At 34.4% G+C, this 15,395-nt stretch overlaps 1 protein-coding gene across 1 annotated transcript in view; it reads right to left on the bottom strand.

Moving 5' to 3' along the window:
* Positions 1 to 14,349, bottom strand: part of LOC136026953 (uncharacterized) — a 280,140-nt gene extending 265,791 nt beyond the window's left edge. Inside the window, exons 1-2 of the mRNA XM_065703812.1 lie at positions 14,241 to 14,349; positions 8,601 to 8,909 (exon numbers count right to left, since the gene is read on the bottom strand). Coding sequence (XP_065559884.1) covers positions 8,601 to 8,697 — 97 coding nt within the window. The 5' untranslated portion in view covers positions 8,698 to 8,909; positions 14,241 to 14,349. The remainder of the gene's footprint in view (positions 1 to 8,600; positions 8,910 to 14,240) is intronic.
* Between the last annotated feature and the right edge of the window lie 1,046 nt (positions 14,350 to 15,395).

The following is a 15,395-nucleotide window of genomic DNA, read 5'->3' as shown; positions in this document are numbered from 1 at the left end:
AAAACAAGTTTTTTTAAACAAGTTTATTCTCTTCGAATGCACATCAAGTTCGTCCATTGGAAAAAGGATTTCCAAACCAGTGCACCAACCACTTAGCCAGAACTTGATGTGCATTCAAAGAGAATGTCTGGCAAGGTTTCTTTAGTTAAGTTGCAGAGTCTATAGTTAGGGTCACTATGTTGCTTCCATCTGTATTCTTCTCTTCTGTGTATTACTGCTAAGCTTGGAAAATTGGAATCAGAGCAGGAAGAGGCTTTCCATAAGAATAGAGGTTTCTAACTGCATCTCTAAGTACGATTGAATACTTTCGAGCAAGTTGTGGGTTGATTGACTTTGCTACCCCTTACGCAAGACTGTCCACTTTTTTGTTCTAGTGGATGCCTACATGGCTAGGAATATGCTGGAAAGCCACTGACTTGTGTTTAGATATAGTAATGGTTACTGGGAAGTGTACAGACGTTTTCAGGGGGATATTTTTGATTTGGGAGGAAAAGCTGGGGGGTTACGTGGGAGGATCTTTCGATGGAGGAACTTCTCATGGGGGAAGAGACTTTCAATGAAGGGGGCACAGGATTTTCAAGCATCATTTAAAAAAAATAATGAAAAAATAAATATGAAAACTTTTTTTCTACTGAGAGGGAGGAGCAGCATTAAAACTTAAAACGAGCAGAAATTATTACGCATATGAGGGATTTACCTCCTCGTAATACCTCTCTCTTTACGCTTAAGTTTTTTAGTAATTTCAACTATTTATTCTACGGCCTTTGTGATCCAGGGTTCATTCTTAAGGAATTGGGACAAAATTTAAGCTTTATTGTAAAGAGTTAGGTATCGACGAGGGGTGAACCCCTTCAAATACGCAATAAAAACACACGAATATAAAAGTTTGTTACGTAAGTTAATTCGTAAGTTACGTATATTTTTTACTAATGAAATCGTTCGGAAAAAAATAAAAAGTTCTAGTTGCCTTTTTAAGTAATCAGAAAATTGGAGGGCAACTGGGCTTCTTCCCTCGCTCCTTTTTTCTCTAAATCTTCCGATTAAAATTATGAGAAAGCCATTTAGCCAAAAAATTAATATGCAAATTTCGGTTTAATTATTTTTGTGCGGAGAGCCAAGATCAAAACATATATTAATTCAAAAACGTCCAGAAATTAAATAATAAAAACAAGTTTTTTTAAATGAAAGTAAGGAGCGACATTAAAACTTAAAACGAACAGCAGTTACTCCGTATATGAAAGGGGCTTTTCCTCCTCAACGCCCCGCTCTTTATGCTAAAGTTTTTTACTGTTTTAAAAAGTAGAGTTAAGAGAAAGAGTCAAACTTTAGCGCAAAGAACGAGGCGTTGAGGAGGAAAAGTCCCTTTTATATTCGGAGTAGTTGCTGTTCGTGTTAAGTTTTAATGTCGCTCCTTGCTTTCATTTAAAAAAACTTTGTTTTTTTTGTTTAATATACTATAGAAATCAGAATACTTACATACCTTCACCCAGGTGATTATAGAACCAATCTGTGAGGATGTCAACTTCTGGTAACATTGTCACAAACCTTTTTTCAGTCAGGCGAATGTGAAATCAATTTGTGAGCGTGTCAACTTTTACTTATAGTACTTAAACAAATTCTAGTCACATGGCAAAAGTAATTTGTTATAGAAACAAAATCGGATATCAAGAAATTTATGATGTAGAAGTTTCCAACACGACCAGTGTCAAAGTTCAAGCAACAAGGGGAACCTGTCACGACCTCATTTGCATGAGTTACTTTCATCAGTAAACTTGTAATCAGGGACATTTACCCGAAGAGCTTCACCTAGGCTAGTTGCTATGTGAAACAGTCTTCTAGCAGATATAATTCCCACAGTGTCAACTTGGAACTCCTGAATCAGAGTTTCAGCCAATTCATGTAAAAGCTACGTGCCAATCGGAGATTTTGTCAAAAAAATATATTAGAACACATCACAGCTATAGTTGACACAAAAATTTAGACCCCCTATATGACTGCCTCGGTGGATAGTTTTATTTGTGAATCCCTTAGAAACAAGCCTGAATGTCAGAAAAACTAATGATGCAAGCAATCAAAAGTCAGCATTTTAGCAAAAATCCCCGGACAGATGCTTCACCAGCATTTACCAGGCTCTGGTTTACGTTCTCTTCAGTAAAGAGAGATCTTATTTACTTTCCTACATTAGCAAAAACTTTGTTTTTCACATGGTTAGCAAGAAAATATTGAGACAGAAGATCAGAAAGATAGTTGGAGATACCCTTTAAATTTCAATTATGAATACATATCACCTAAATTATTTCTAAACTAGAATCGTATTTATGTTCTTTTTTTATCGTCATACTTGCACTATCGAAGCGGAAACCGCAAGTAGGTTTGGTGTTGCGATAAACTGTTAGTCCTAGTTGTATATGAGTAGTGAGTATATGGTAAGTGTAAGTAGTGGGTAGTAATAGTAGTAGTGAGTAGTAAATGAGACGGGTGACAAATATTAATGAATAGATTCTTAAGGAGAGATGGGCAGAACTTCAGAGAAGTTTTGTCTGTGATAAAGTTGAAGCATATAATATAAGAAATGAACAGTGGGTTTTTGTTCTTTCAAAAGTGAAGTATGATTTATTTAATGCAATGGGCTTAAAGATAGTTTTGAAAAGATTAAAAAATAAGGCTTCAAGCACAAGTAGCATGGCAAATTAATTTCTGAAATATAATGGTGATAAGGTTAGAAATAAAATTCCAAATTTATGAGAGTGATTTTTGGTAACGCAGAAGTACCTAGTAATCCTAGGAAAACTATGGTTAAGTTCTTTTATAAGAAACGTGATTAAAGCGAATGAAAGGCATTTGCTTGAGTCTTGTTTGAAAAAAGTTGCTTTGCAATATATTATTATAATACATTATATTATTGCAATTAAACAGTAATATATTATATATTATAATATACTAGGATAATCTATTATGATATACTATTATAATAGGTTCTTGTTGGAGTAATGCCCGCACCTCAGCAAATTCACATCTGCCGATAGAAACACAATATACATGAAGGGTTTGTGTAACACTTGATTTTAATGTCATAATTGCACTACTGAAGCGGACAGTTTAAGTGGAAGGATCATGGTCTGAACGCCAATTTCTTCCCCACGTCTTTACATTTTACTCCAGATAGATAAACTGTTTTTCTTCTTCTTTTACTGATTAGAGATGCTTCTCGACTACAAAGGCCATCGTATCATTCCCCTGGGGTCAAAAACCTGGGCCCGTGTCTCCAGGAGCAGATCGATTGATTGTGCCACCATACGATGAGGCCCCTGTTGTAAGCTTAAATCTTTCAACTTTCAAAAAAATTACGCCTTAAATCTTCGATCTGATTGGTCATTTATAAATTTTGAGTTTACAAGCTCCGATCCTATATCAATTTTAAATTCTTCGGTCAACCTGCCTGAGACTCTTGGCAGGCGTAACTTGGATAACAAACCGTGTATTGGTCTAATAAGAGAGGCACCCGCATACTTCCACCGTTTACCCAAACCAAATTAATCAAACACTTGGAAAACTATAGGTTCTGTCACTATAGGTATAGGTCACTATAGGTACTGCCCTAGTAATGATGCATGGACAGATAATAGATAGAAATATCTATTAAAAAATGAACTAACCTACCTCCTTTTATACAATCCTAATAAGGGGGGGGGGATTAATACCAGGTTTTTTTCAATCAATTGGACTATCTGTCTTGGCTTTTTCTACAATTAGCCATGGCTTGATGCCCACAACTATTCCACAACTATTCCACAGCTATACCGGTAATAGGTGACGCTGTAGTCGAGATTAATTTTTAAGTTTTTTTATTAGTCGTTGAAATAACAGAGGGGGAAAAATAGAAAGTTTTGGGAAAAGAATAGTGTGGTTGTGAGATTAGGTAAGGAAGAGTGAGCATAATTTTTTCAAATTATCAGCAAAAATCTGAATAACCAGACACCATTTGTTCCGAGTTTTCTAAATTCTAAACAAATATTTGATCCAGCTGACATAAAAAGATTTAGTGAAAGTCTGTATGGAGTACCGTATAAGTACAATTGCATAGTTTTTACAATAAACAACAGTTAGTGGTAACGAACTGTAGTAAGGAGCGACCCGGCTCAATAGTAACCAAAACTTTAAAAAATGGAATTTTGATGCCAACAGTTACATCAAAAGAATCGCATTTTAATACTGATCTTAAATATATATGTTTCATCAATAATGGTCTTACCCGTCAAAAGTTACGAGATTAAGAAAATTTGCCTCATTTTAGAAAATAGGGGGAAATGCCCCCTAAAAGTCATACGATCTTAACGAAAAACACACCATCAGATTCAGCGTATCAGAGAACCTTATTATAGAAGTTTCAAGCCCCTATCTACAACAATGTGGAATTTCGCATTGTTGTATCACGGATGCGTGTTTATTTGTTTTTTTGTTGTTTTTTTTTTCCCAGGGGTGATCGTATTGACTCAGTGGTCCTAGAATGTCGCGAAAGGGCTCATTCTTACGGAAATTAAAAGTTCTAGTGCCCTTTTTAAGTGACTAAAAAATTGGAGGACACCTAGGCCCCCTTCCACGCTCAATTTTATCCCAAAAGTCACCGGATCAAAATTCTGAGATAGCCATTTTATTCACCATAGTCAAAAAACCCAATAACTATGTCTTTGGGAACGACTTACTCCCCCGCAGTCCCCGTGGGAGGGGCTGCAAGTTACAAACTTTGACCTGTGTTTACATATAGTAATGGTTACTGGGATGTGTACAGACGTTTTCAGGAGGATTTTTTGGTTTGGGGGGAGTTGAGGGGGGAGGTTACGTGGGAGGATCCTTCCATGGAGTAAATTCTCATGAGGGAAGAGACTTTCAATGGAGGGGGCGCAGGATTTATTAAAAAAAATAATGCAAAAATAAATATGAAAAGTTTTCTCTACTGAAAGTGAGGAGCAGCATTAAAACTTAAAATGAATAGAAATTATTACGCATATGAGGGGTTCACCTCCTCATAATACCTCGCTCTTTACGCTAAAGTATTTTTAGTAATTTCAACTATTTATGCTACGGCCTTTGTGATTCAGGGGTCATTATTAAGGAATTGGAACAAAATTTAAGCTTTAGTGTAAAGAGCGAGGTATCGACGAGGGGTGAGCCCCCTCATATACGCAATAAAAACATACGAATAAAGAAGTTCGCTACGTAAGTTAATTCGTAAGTTACGTATATTTTTTACTCATGAAAACGTTCGTGAAAAATAAAAAGTTATAGTTGCCTTTTTAAGTAATCAAAAAATTGGAGGGCAACTAGGCCTCCTCTCTCGCTCCTTTTTTCTCAATCTTCCGATTAAAACTATGAAAAAGCCATTTAGCCCAAAAAAATTAATATGCAAATTTCGTTTTAATTATTTATGCGCGGAGAGCCAAGATAAAAAAAATGCATTAATTCAAAAACGTCCAGAAATTAAACAAAAAAAAACAAGTTTTTTAAATGAAAGTAAGGAGCGACGTTTTAATGTCGCTCCTTACTTTCATTTAAAAAAACTTTTTTTTGTTTAATTTAATGTAGGAAGCAAGACTAGTGGAATCAGAGCCAAGGTGGGTGGTGTCAAACTCCTGTACATAAAGATCATTTTCATGGACTTTTTTCTAAGGAGAGGAGCCAACTAAAAGGTAAAATTCTCTTGTACATAAATTTCGCAGGTACTTCCAGTGTCCTTCTAAATGAGATTGTTACGAAAGTAGTTGATTTTTGACAATTTAAAGAATTCAGGACACAAAAACAATCGACACAAAATTCAGGACACAAAAACAATAATAATATACGGATGTTTGCGGAGGTTGGATAGAATTCTTAGGTCACGCAATTTATCTGGTTTTATATTGGCGGGAGGATTGGCCTTTTTTTTATTACTGTAAAGTGTATCAATAAGACAAGCCCTAACTTCGTCTGGGTTGGAAATAGATGAATAAAATTTGTACAAAGAAGACTCTAAAGATGAAATCAAATCCGCCACAGGAACTTGTTTTGGAAGAAAAGAGAATTTTGGACCTTTTTCGAGAGTTTGAATTTCCAATAGTTCAAGCGTTCTAGAGGACAAATTAACCACAGCCGGTCCAGGAGTGAATCTTGGAGCATAAATAGGGGTATTTATTGATGTTTCATTTCGTAAGTTTTCCAATTATATATATATATATATATATATATATATATATATATATATATATATATATATATATATATATATATATATATATATATATATATATCAGTTATACAATTTTTCATAAATCAGTATTGCTGAGGACGGCCCTTGGACACAGGGCCGAAATATTCATTCTAATTTGTTTCCCACTGTCCTGCGAAATTCCCTATTGTTCTTCCTGTTTTTGGTGTTTGTGATGGAAAGGCAGTGTGGTCTTCATCGCTATTTAAACTAAAAGTCATGGTTGTGACTGGGGTCAAGTATGACTCTGAAACATAGGCGTTTGGAAAGGAGAAGAAAGATGTGCTGGATGTTGTCCAGAGGAATGGTTTAAAGACAGTTTTAAATGCTTGTTTAAATGACCTTATATAAGACTACTATGCTATGCAAAACTATCGCCCTTTCTTAAACTAAAATAAAAATAACCGCTTAGGTCAAGTTTTACGCATAAATGATGATATAATACATAGATAGAGCATTCCAGCAATCTATCTGGGCAAACCAAGAGCAGCACTTTATCAAATAGAGCTAGAAGAAGTAATGACAAAATATTTTAAGACAGTAGAAACTTCACGAGAGTTATTAAAGTGTGATGTTCTGAACGGGGTGCGGTGAAAGAGGATCGTGGGTAGCTATGTTGGCCTCACGCTGTTTTCCACTACAATAAATAGTGAGTAGTATGGCAGTTTTGAGCTCACGGCTTCTGCTTAAGAGTGTCTCCCTTTCAATGCATGAAAACATTGTAGAGTTTATTTACAGAAAAAAAAACAGTGTCTGCTGAGAACCTTAAAATAAATATACATCAGCTTTGGCACGCACAAAGATTTCGTATAGAAAAGGGCCCAGTGTTGTTGCTTGTTTTTCTTAGAGGGCATAACTTAAGAAAATTGTTAGAAACAGCCAAATCATCTTGCAAAGACAAGACATTATAGAAAAAAACTATATTCTAGGTAATATACAAGTCCCAAGAACTTCCCTCCCCCCAAAGTACCTTTATTTTCCTCTCGTTTATTATCATAATTTTATTGCGTAAATTAGAATTTCTTATTGCGTAAATAGAATTTCATTCCTTTATATGTCTTCTACAAACATATACCCTTTGCATCTGGCCAATGACCGCTCAATCTTGTTATATTTATAATTGACAACAAATATAATTTACTCACATAGCCTTAAAAGGGGCTTGAAAAATCAAGCCATTCGAGTGATCAAGGGTGACAGCCTTATAAATCCGTTCACTGAATTTAGAAGAGTTTTGGTGGGGCGCCCTTGTCAGATTACCTTAGATATATGCAGAGACTTATAACCAGAGATGTCATGAAATAGCTTCATTTAGACGATCTGTCAGCAAAATTAAACTTTAGGTAACGTCTTTGAACTGCTTTAAAAGGTGTTTCATTTCACAGAAAAGCTGCGAAGATATACGGCACATCAGCAGCATATAAGCAAGATTAATTGCTGGTGCAGTAAACAAAAAACACACTTTTTTGACTGACATAACTTCTTTTTCGCTCTTGGAACATACCATCAACTATCAAACTCATACTTGCTGATCAACGATATGATGTAACATGGGTTTTAACTTCAAAAGGACTCAGCATGCATTTTTTGCATAGAGATGAGAGATTATGTATGTTATGACTGTTATAATTTTTTTTTAATAAACCCGAATAAACCCGAATAAACCCGAATGAAAGAAATTAATGGTGCAAGTTTCCAAAATGACTAGAAATTTTTACTTTCTGGGGTTCAAAAGGTTGTTTTTATTTTGTTCGTTTTTTTGGAAGATCCGAGCCAACAGAAGGGGGGAATAAAATAAACATAACTCAATAGATATAAATTATGCTGCTTTATAAGGTACGCACACGGGACTTTTGTTATGATATTTAGGGGTGAGGGCACAAATTTGAAAAAGTAGATGAACTGTGCAGAGAATACAATAAAGTTATAGGGAGAATAAAATAATTTGAGACCTGAGGCGGTCGCGGACCCAAACGCCTTTCCTTTCATTGTATATCCCTGAACTGGGAATTTATTTAAATCCAGCCTTTTGTAACAGATCTTTAATAGAGTTGACAAGTCAACTTACACACGGAAGCCGAGTCTATTTTACCATGGGTGTAACTAAAGACATGAATTCAGGGTGACTACAGACCCAAACCATCCCTCCTCTCCAAAAACTGGTAATATAGGTTTTGTAAAAAAAAAGAAAAAAACGAAAAAAAAACGAAGATCGCAATAACTATGTTGGTCCCAATTTTAAATTGTGTCCGTCTTTTGCAAAGGAGACCATAATGTATCAGGGATACATACCTTGTGCTCAGAAAAAATGGTCTTAACAAGATTTCAGGGTTGACATGGAAAAAGAAAAGTTGCTTACCAACATTAAATCCTAGTTGCAATCCACCAAGCCCCGTTGCGACGCCCTGTGAAAAGAGAGTCGAAACTAGGACAAACAGTCCCCATAGAGTATCCATTGACGACCGGCCAGGTCATTGTGAACCCATCTTTGCACTGCTAGAACCCGCGGCAAGTCTTTGAAATGTGAAAGCTGCTTTTGCTACGATTCGCTCAACCTACGCTTGAACACTTTTCTTTCTCCGCTCAAGCGCCAACTAAGGTCTTGTATCAGTTCGCGGGGGAAACCAGCTGAGATTCACCTCTCATCGATCGAACCACACTTCTGCTCCTAGAAAGATATTAAAGACAGTGTTTTCATTCATGGGAATCTCCGGTAAACTTCGGACAACAGAGCAACAGGGGCTATTCGTTCCAGCTTTATAAAAAATTAAGCTTCTCACTTGGTTAAAGCTTAATTACAAGGACAAAGATTCAAGGGTATAATCTTTGTTATGTTTCGGAGGAGATCCAGCTCACTTAGGGGGAGGGTTTAAATGAGGCGAATTTTCTTGTAGTATCCTTGAACACATATATATCCCCATGCCAAAATTCAAAGTGCATATCTCATATTTTCATAACTGTAAAACAATTTGCGATTCAGTCTAATCAGAGATGATCATCCCTAATAAAATTAAGCAGAAAAAAAAAGTTTTTTTCTACTGGAAGTAAGGAAAAACATTAAACTTAAAATAAGCATAAATTATTCCGTATTATGAACGGGGTTCCCCTCTCCTCAATGCCTCTTTTTTACGCCAAAATTTGATTTTTTGTTACCAAATAGTTCGTGGTAACGAACTGTAAGTAAGCAGCGACTTGGCTTAATAGTAACCGATACTCTAAGAAACGAAATTTAATAACAATAAATACATTGAGAGAACCTACTTATTATCCTGATTTAAAATGTATAAGATTCATCAACTTTAGTGTTACCTACAACCCCTAAAATTCAACAAACCCTAAAATTCACAGATTCCTCATGAAAATCAGACCATTGAATTCAGCATACCCATGAACCTACTGTAGAAGTTTCAAGCTCCTATGCACGAAAATGAGAAATTTTATTATTTTTGCCAGAAGACAGATTACGGATACGTGTTTTTTTGTTTTTTTCGTGAGTGAGTGTTCTTTTTTAGGGGTATTCGTACTGAAATAATGGTCCTAGAAGATCGTGAAAGTGTCCATTCGAACGCAAATTAAAAGTTCTAGTGCCCTTTTAAGTGAAAAAAGATTAGAGGGCAACTGGCGCCACTACCACGCCCTCTTTTCCCAAAATTTATCTGATAAAATTTTGAGATAGGCACTTTGTTCAGTATAGTTGAAATATCAAATAACTATGTCCTTACGGGTAAAATGACCCCCCATGGTCGGTGGGGAAAGGCCTGCAAGCTATGAAATTTGCCTATTGTTAAAGTATAGCATTTGTTATTGGGAAACATACAGACATTTTTCGGGGGGGAGGTGCCTAGGGTGGATGAAAAGGTGACGTTGGGTAACGAAAAGATTGATCAGGTAGGCAGCCTCAGTTACCTTGGTAGTATTATTAGTAAAGACATTGGGAGCAGTTAAGATGTTAAATGTAGGACAACCAAGACTCAGGTTGTTTTTTCAGGATTAAAAAAAAGGTTAGAAGAATAGGAAGATAAGTCTGCAAACCAAGGTTAGAATATTGGAAGGTACAGTGATGGCAGTGGTCAAATATGGCTCTGAAGCATGGGCACTCCGAAAAGTGGATGAAGGTTTACTAGATGTTTTCCAGAGAAATTGCCTACGGGTTGTTCTGGGCACCAGGCTGACCGATCGTAATTCAAACATTAGGCTGTATGAAAAGTGTGGTTCAATCCCGCTTTCTAGGACTATAATTGAAAAAAGGTTGAGATGGTTAGGGCACGTTCTGCGGATGAAGGATGACGGATTGTCGAATATTGTCCTTTTTGGCCTACCGTCTAGGAGAAACGGAAAGGTCAACCTTGTCTGGGCCGCGAGGATGTCATAAAGAAATATTTAAAGGATATCATAAAGAAATATTTAAGTTATTAGTAGTAGTAGTAGTTAGTAGCAACGATTCTTTGGAGTAAAACAAAATGAAAATATTGAAAAACTGATAAAACTTGTTATTAATAAGACATGTGAAAAAAAAATTTGTACCAATAATAATAAAAATTCGAACATTTCGGCCTCACATCCAGTAGCCACAATGGGCTGGGAAATAACAAAGTTATCTGAAACAAGGTGTACAAAAGAAGATTAGAAAAAACGCACAAAGGCTAAAAGAAAGGTGAGAAAGTAACAAAATATTATTTTCCTCAGAGATATTTAAGAAATCAGGTATTAGTTGGGTTATCAGAGATAGATAAAGATATCGGTTAAGGCTACACTGCCTTGCTAATTATGATATATTAACTGGAATGCCATATTGGACTTCATTTATTTAGATGTGAGTTTTTCTTTGGTTTTATATAGTTTTTGTATTACGTTTATGTTTTTTCATGTTTTTCTGACTCTTATTTTGGATGTTTATTTAAGCTTCGTTTTCAGTTTTTAATTTTTTTTTCGTTGATACGGCTTCTTGAAGCAAAAATATTCGGACTTTAATTATATCTAGTACCAAACAACTTTTTTTGTTCTTTTCACGGTCTTATTGAAAAATTGTACCTGTTAAAATTTTTGTGTCTGCAGCCAAAAATTTTCGAATTGTTCAGAATGGCAGGAAACTCCTACCACTAGTCTGTCGCTATTTACTGCCTATTTTCTATGCCTATAATTAAACCCTTGTCTACGTTTAGACCATGTAAGGCTGCAGACATGAAACAATCAGCCGTCGATGGCAGTGGATATAGGGGAGTCAATCCCGAAAATTTAGAAGAAGGGGGAGGGGTAATGTCTTATTCAGAATCTAGTGGGGAAATATTGTTGTCTATTTCAGTGAAAAATGCCAAAGAAAAAGTCTTTACTTGTGAAATGTCAAAAAAGCAGTTTTTCAAATCTCATGGGATGGGGTAGAAGAATTCTAGGGGAGTTTGGAGACTTCAGATTATAGAAGCGATTAAAAATTTCAAGGAATGCAGGGGATTATTACTATGTAGACTTAGTCAAAATGGATGTCAATGTGCTATTCTTGTTAGAGCCATTTCCTTGTAGCCTATAATGGTTATATAATACTAGCAACTAGCTAACTAGCGACAACTAGCTAAAATAACAGTGAAGTTCATGCTTTGTTCTTATCAGTACTTCATTAAATGGGGTTTTATTGGCACCTTCACTTTTATGGACGGTTTTATTGCTATTTAGCTAAGTCCGCGGGCTTCAATTAGGGGAGGGACAGGGTAGAAGAGGCTAAAATAACAGCAAAAGTCAAGCTTCGTTCTTATCAGTACGTCATTGAGTGTGGTTGTATTGGCACCATAACTCTTATAGTTGATTTTATTGGTAATTTTCTAAGTCAGAGGGCTTCAATTAAGGGAGGAACAAGGGGCAGGAACTCCCCTATAGTTTATTTCCCATCAAAAAGGTTTGACCCTTTCCCCTAGACTTTTGCGTGCCCTGAACTTTTTAAAAAGCCATTTTTTGAATTTTTCATTGAAAATTACTTTTTGTGTTGTCCATGGAAAAATTGCCCCTCCCTCCTCCCACCTATGTTCTTGTGAATTGGTGCCACTTTCCAAGTCGTCAGAATTTTTTTTATTCTTGTGTCCGTTTTTTTCTTACACATGGTCTGCCAATTTTTTTTTTTTTTTTTTTTTTTTTTTTTTTTTTTTTTTTTTTTTTTTTTTTTTTTTTTTTTTTTTTTTTTTACAATGGCGGCAGAAAATTTTTCGTGCAAGAGCTTTTTAAGGCCAGGCGTGTTAGAAATGAATGAGCACATAAGGGAGTTTAGAAAAATAGTATTATAGAACTAAACAAAGTGTAAATACACTTCAAAGCGCATTCTCAGTAGCATTAAAAAGCGTTAGGTTAGTGATATATAGGCAAAAATTTAGTTTCTATTTAGAAGGAGGTTGTTCTAACAAAATTACCGTTTTCAAATGGCATTAGAGGTTAATATCTTTTTTTAAAATGATTAGTACCAAATGGATCTTCCTGAAGTGTTTCATTTTTTGATAAAATTAAAGCTGGTGCTTCACTATCCGGGTTGGGTCTCAATGGATCCAAAGTCAGGGTAGCAATTACTAATCTCCCTATACAAGAAGTTTAAAGGTGCATAAGATCGAGCATGGTGATTGCTGATTTTGGAGCTAAGAGGAACCAATTTAGTAATGTAGACGACATGATAGCACGTTTGATGGGTATACCAATGCGATCCCTACCTACTTCAAAATACTGTTTTCATATGTAAAATAGACCCAATATATATATATATATATATATATATATATATATATATATATATATATATATATATATATATATATATATATATATATATATATATATATATATATATATATATATATATATATATATATATATATATATATATATATATATATATATATATATTTATATAAATATATATATATATATATATATATATATATATATATATATATATATATATATATATATATATATATATATATATATATATATATATATATATATATATATATATATATATATATATATATATATATATATACATGTGTGTGTGTGTGTGTGTGTGTGTGTGTGTGTGTGTGTAAAAAGGTAAAGGATGAGGTAAAGGATACGGCATTGGACTTACAGTCCGTACCGGCGGTGCTGATCTCCGTTTCTTGGCCCTTCAGCCAGGAAGTGCAATGGGGGGTTGGGGGCCAGCCATCCTGTGCTTTCGCACACCCTTCCTGATTACCTTCCCCAGATTTCTCCAGGTACCCATTTAGAGCTGGGTCGACTCTTGCTAAGCTTACAGAGTCACACCACTGACCCCCGTCCCAAACTGAAGAATTGGATACACTGGGACTCGAACCCGCGTCCTCTCAGACGAAGGATCCCGAATCCAGCGCACCATATATATATATATATATATATATATATATATATATATATATATATATATATATATATATATATATATATATATATATATATATATATATATATATATATATATATATATATATATATATATATATGTATATATATATATATATATATATATATATATATATATATATATATATATATATATATATATATATATATAGACGAAAGAAAAGAAATAAATATTGATTCAAGTAATATCTTACACCCCCCCCTTCATCAAAAATGAGAAACATAAAGCCATAAAAATAAAACATTTGTGTGCTACAAAGCGTATGTGCTTGTTCTAACCAAGGAAAAATGCACAGAAAAATTTTACTCCACCTATAAGAACCCAATTAAAAGAAATTGTCAGGGCTGACATCCAGTTTATTGGATTATTTGACAAACTGCTACCCCGTTTTAGATCCAAAAGAGCACCGACCCGGGTACCAAAGACCCAACTTGTGAGATACTTTATTTTTTATAACAAACTTAAATTTTGCAAATAAATTGGATGCGAATAAAAGTTACGAGGGCCCAGTAATATGTTTTGAAAATTTGAAAGGGAAGCGTTCAACACAGCCCCTACAAGATGGTATATATACTAAAAGACATATACTTGCCAGATTTAAAACTTCTGGTGGCGATGTAATCCAGAAGAGGATAAATCCAATGTCTTAGAGGGTTTAAACACTTTTCAGTAGCTTCATTCACAAGTTTTGCACACATTTGAACAACAAATCAGTTAAAGTTAAATGAACTCTGACTATACGGGTGATTAAATCATCCAAAATTCCATTTTTAATAGCACCGTCATAAATTCGGCAGCCAGTTAAATATTTCTAATTTTGAAACCAATAGCCGAAGACAAAGTAGACAAACCGTTGTTTCTACAAAGCCCTAGGAGTAGTTAATTTAATTAATATTGTCAAGGCTTAAACTATAAATTCTTTAAGGGTGGGGGATAGGATTTCACTTCCCACAAATTGCAAACAATTAATATTCATATAATAACAACTACCAAAACTCTATACATCCCTCTATGTGACGGGTGTTACAGGATGTATTATGTTGTTTCACTGACAACATTAATAATTACGCAATACCAGATAACGCATTATTCTAGAAATTCTTGGAAACATATCAGGAAATTTTCTGCGTCCAAAAGTATTTCAAAGTCCCCAAAAATTTTTAGTCCAAAATTTATATGTTCCAAGATAATTCGAAACCCCAAGAAAATCCTTAGTCCCAAAAAATTCTTTCCAAAAAATTGTGTTGAAAAAAACGAAGTTCAAAAAATTAGAGGGGTCATTAGGGTCATGGAGGGGAACACAGGGCCCTGATGAGGGGCATTGGGTTCTGGATGGGAACTTAGGGACTCAAACTCATGCGGGGATGTATCTTATAGGCAACTATAAAATGAGTGATCTCACCTTTAGTTTCTATCAATAACATATCATCAATTTATATCAATAATATCAATATATACCATAGCATTTCATATATATATATATATATATATATATATATATATATATATATATATATATATATATATATATATATATATATATATATATATATATATATATATATATATATATATATATATATATATATATATATATATATATATATATATATATGTTTTTAACTACGTAAAACTTGCGAATATACAACATTCTTTGCTGTCCCATTGTCTGTGCATATAAATAGATTGTCAGGTTTACCCACTCTTGAACATGCAACATATAATGGTCCATGGGAAAACAAT

The sequence above is a fragment of the Artemia franciscana genome, chromosome 5 (assembly GCF_032884065.1).
Source record: "Artemia franciscana chromosome 5, ASM3288406v1, whole genome shotgun sequence".
NCBI classification, from domain to species: Eukaryota; Metazoa; Arthropoda; class Branchiopoda; order Anostraca; family Artemiidae; genus Artemia; species Artemia franciscana.
Note: the sequence above shows the minus strand (reverse complement) of the source record. Positions and strands in the feature narration are given on the sequence as shown.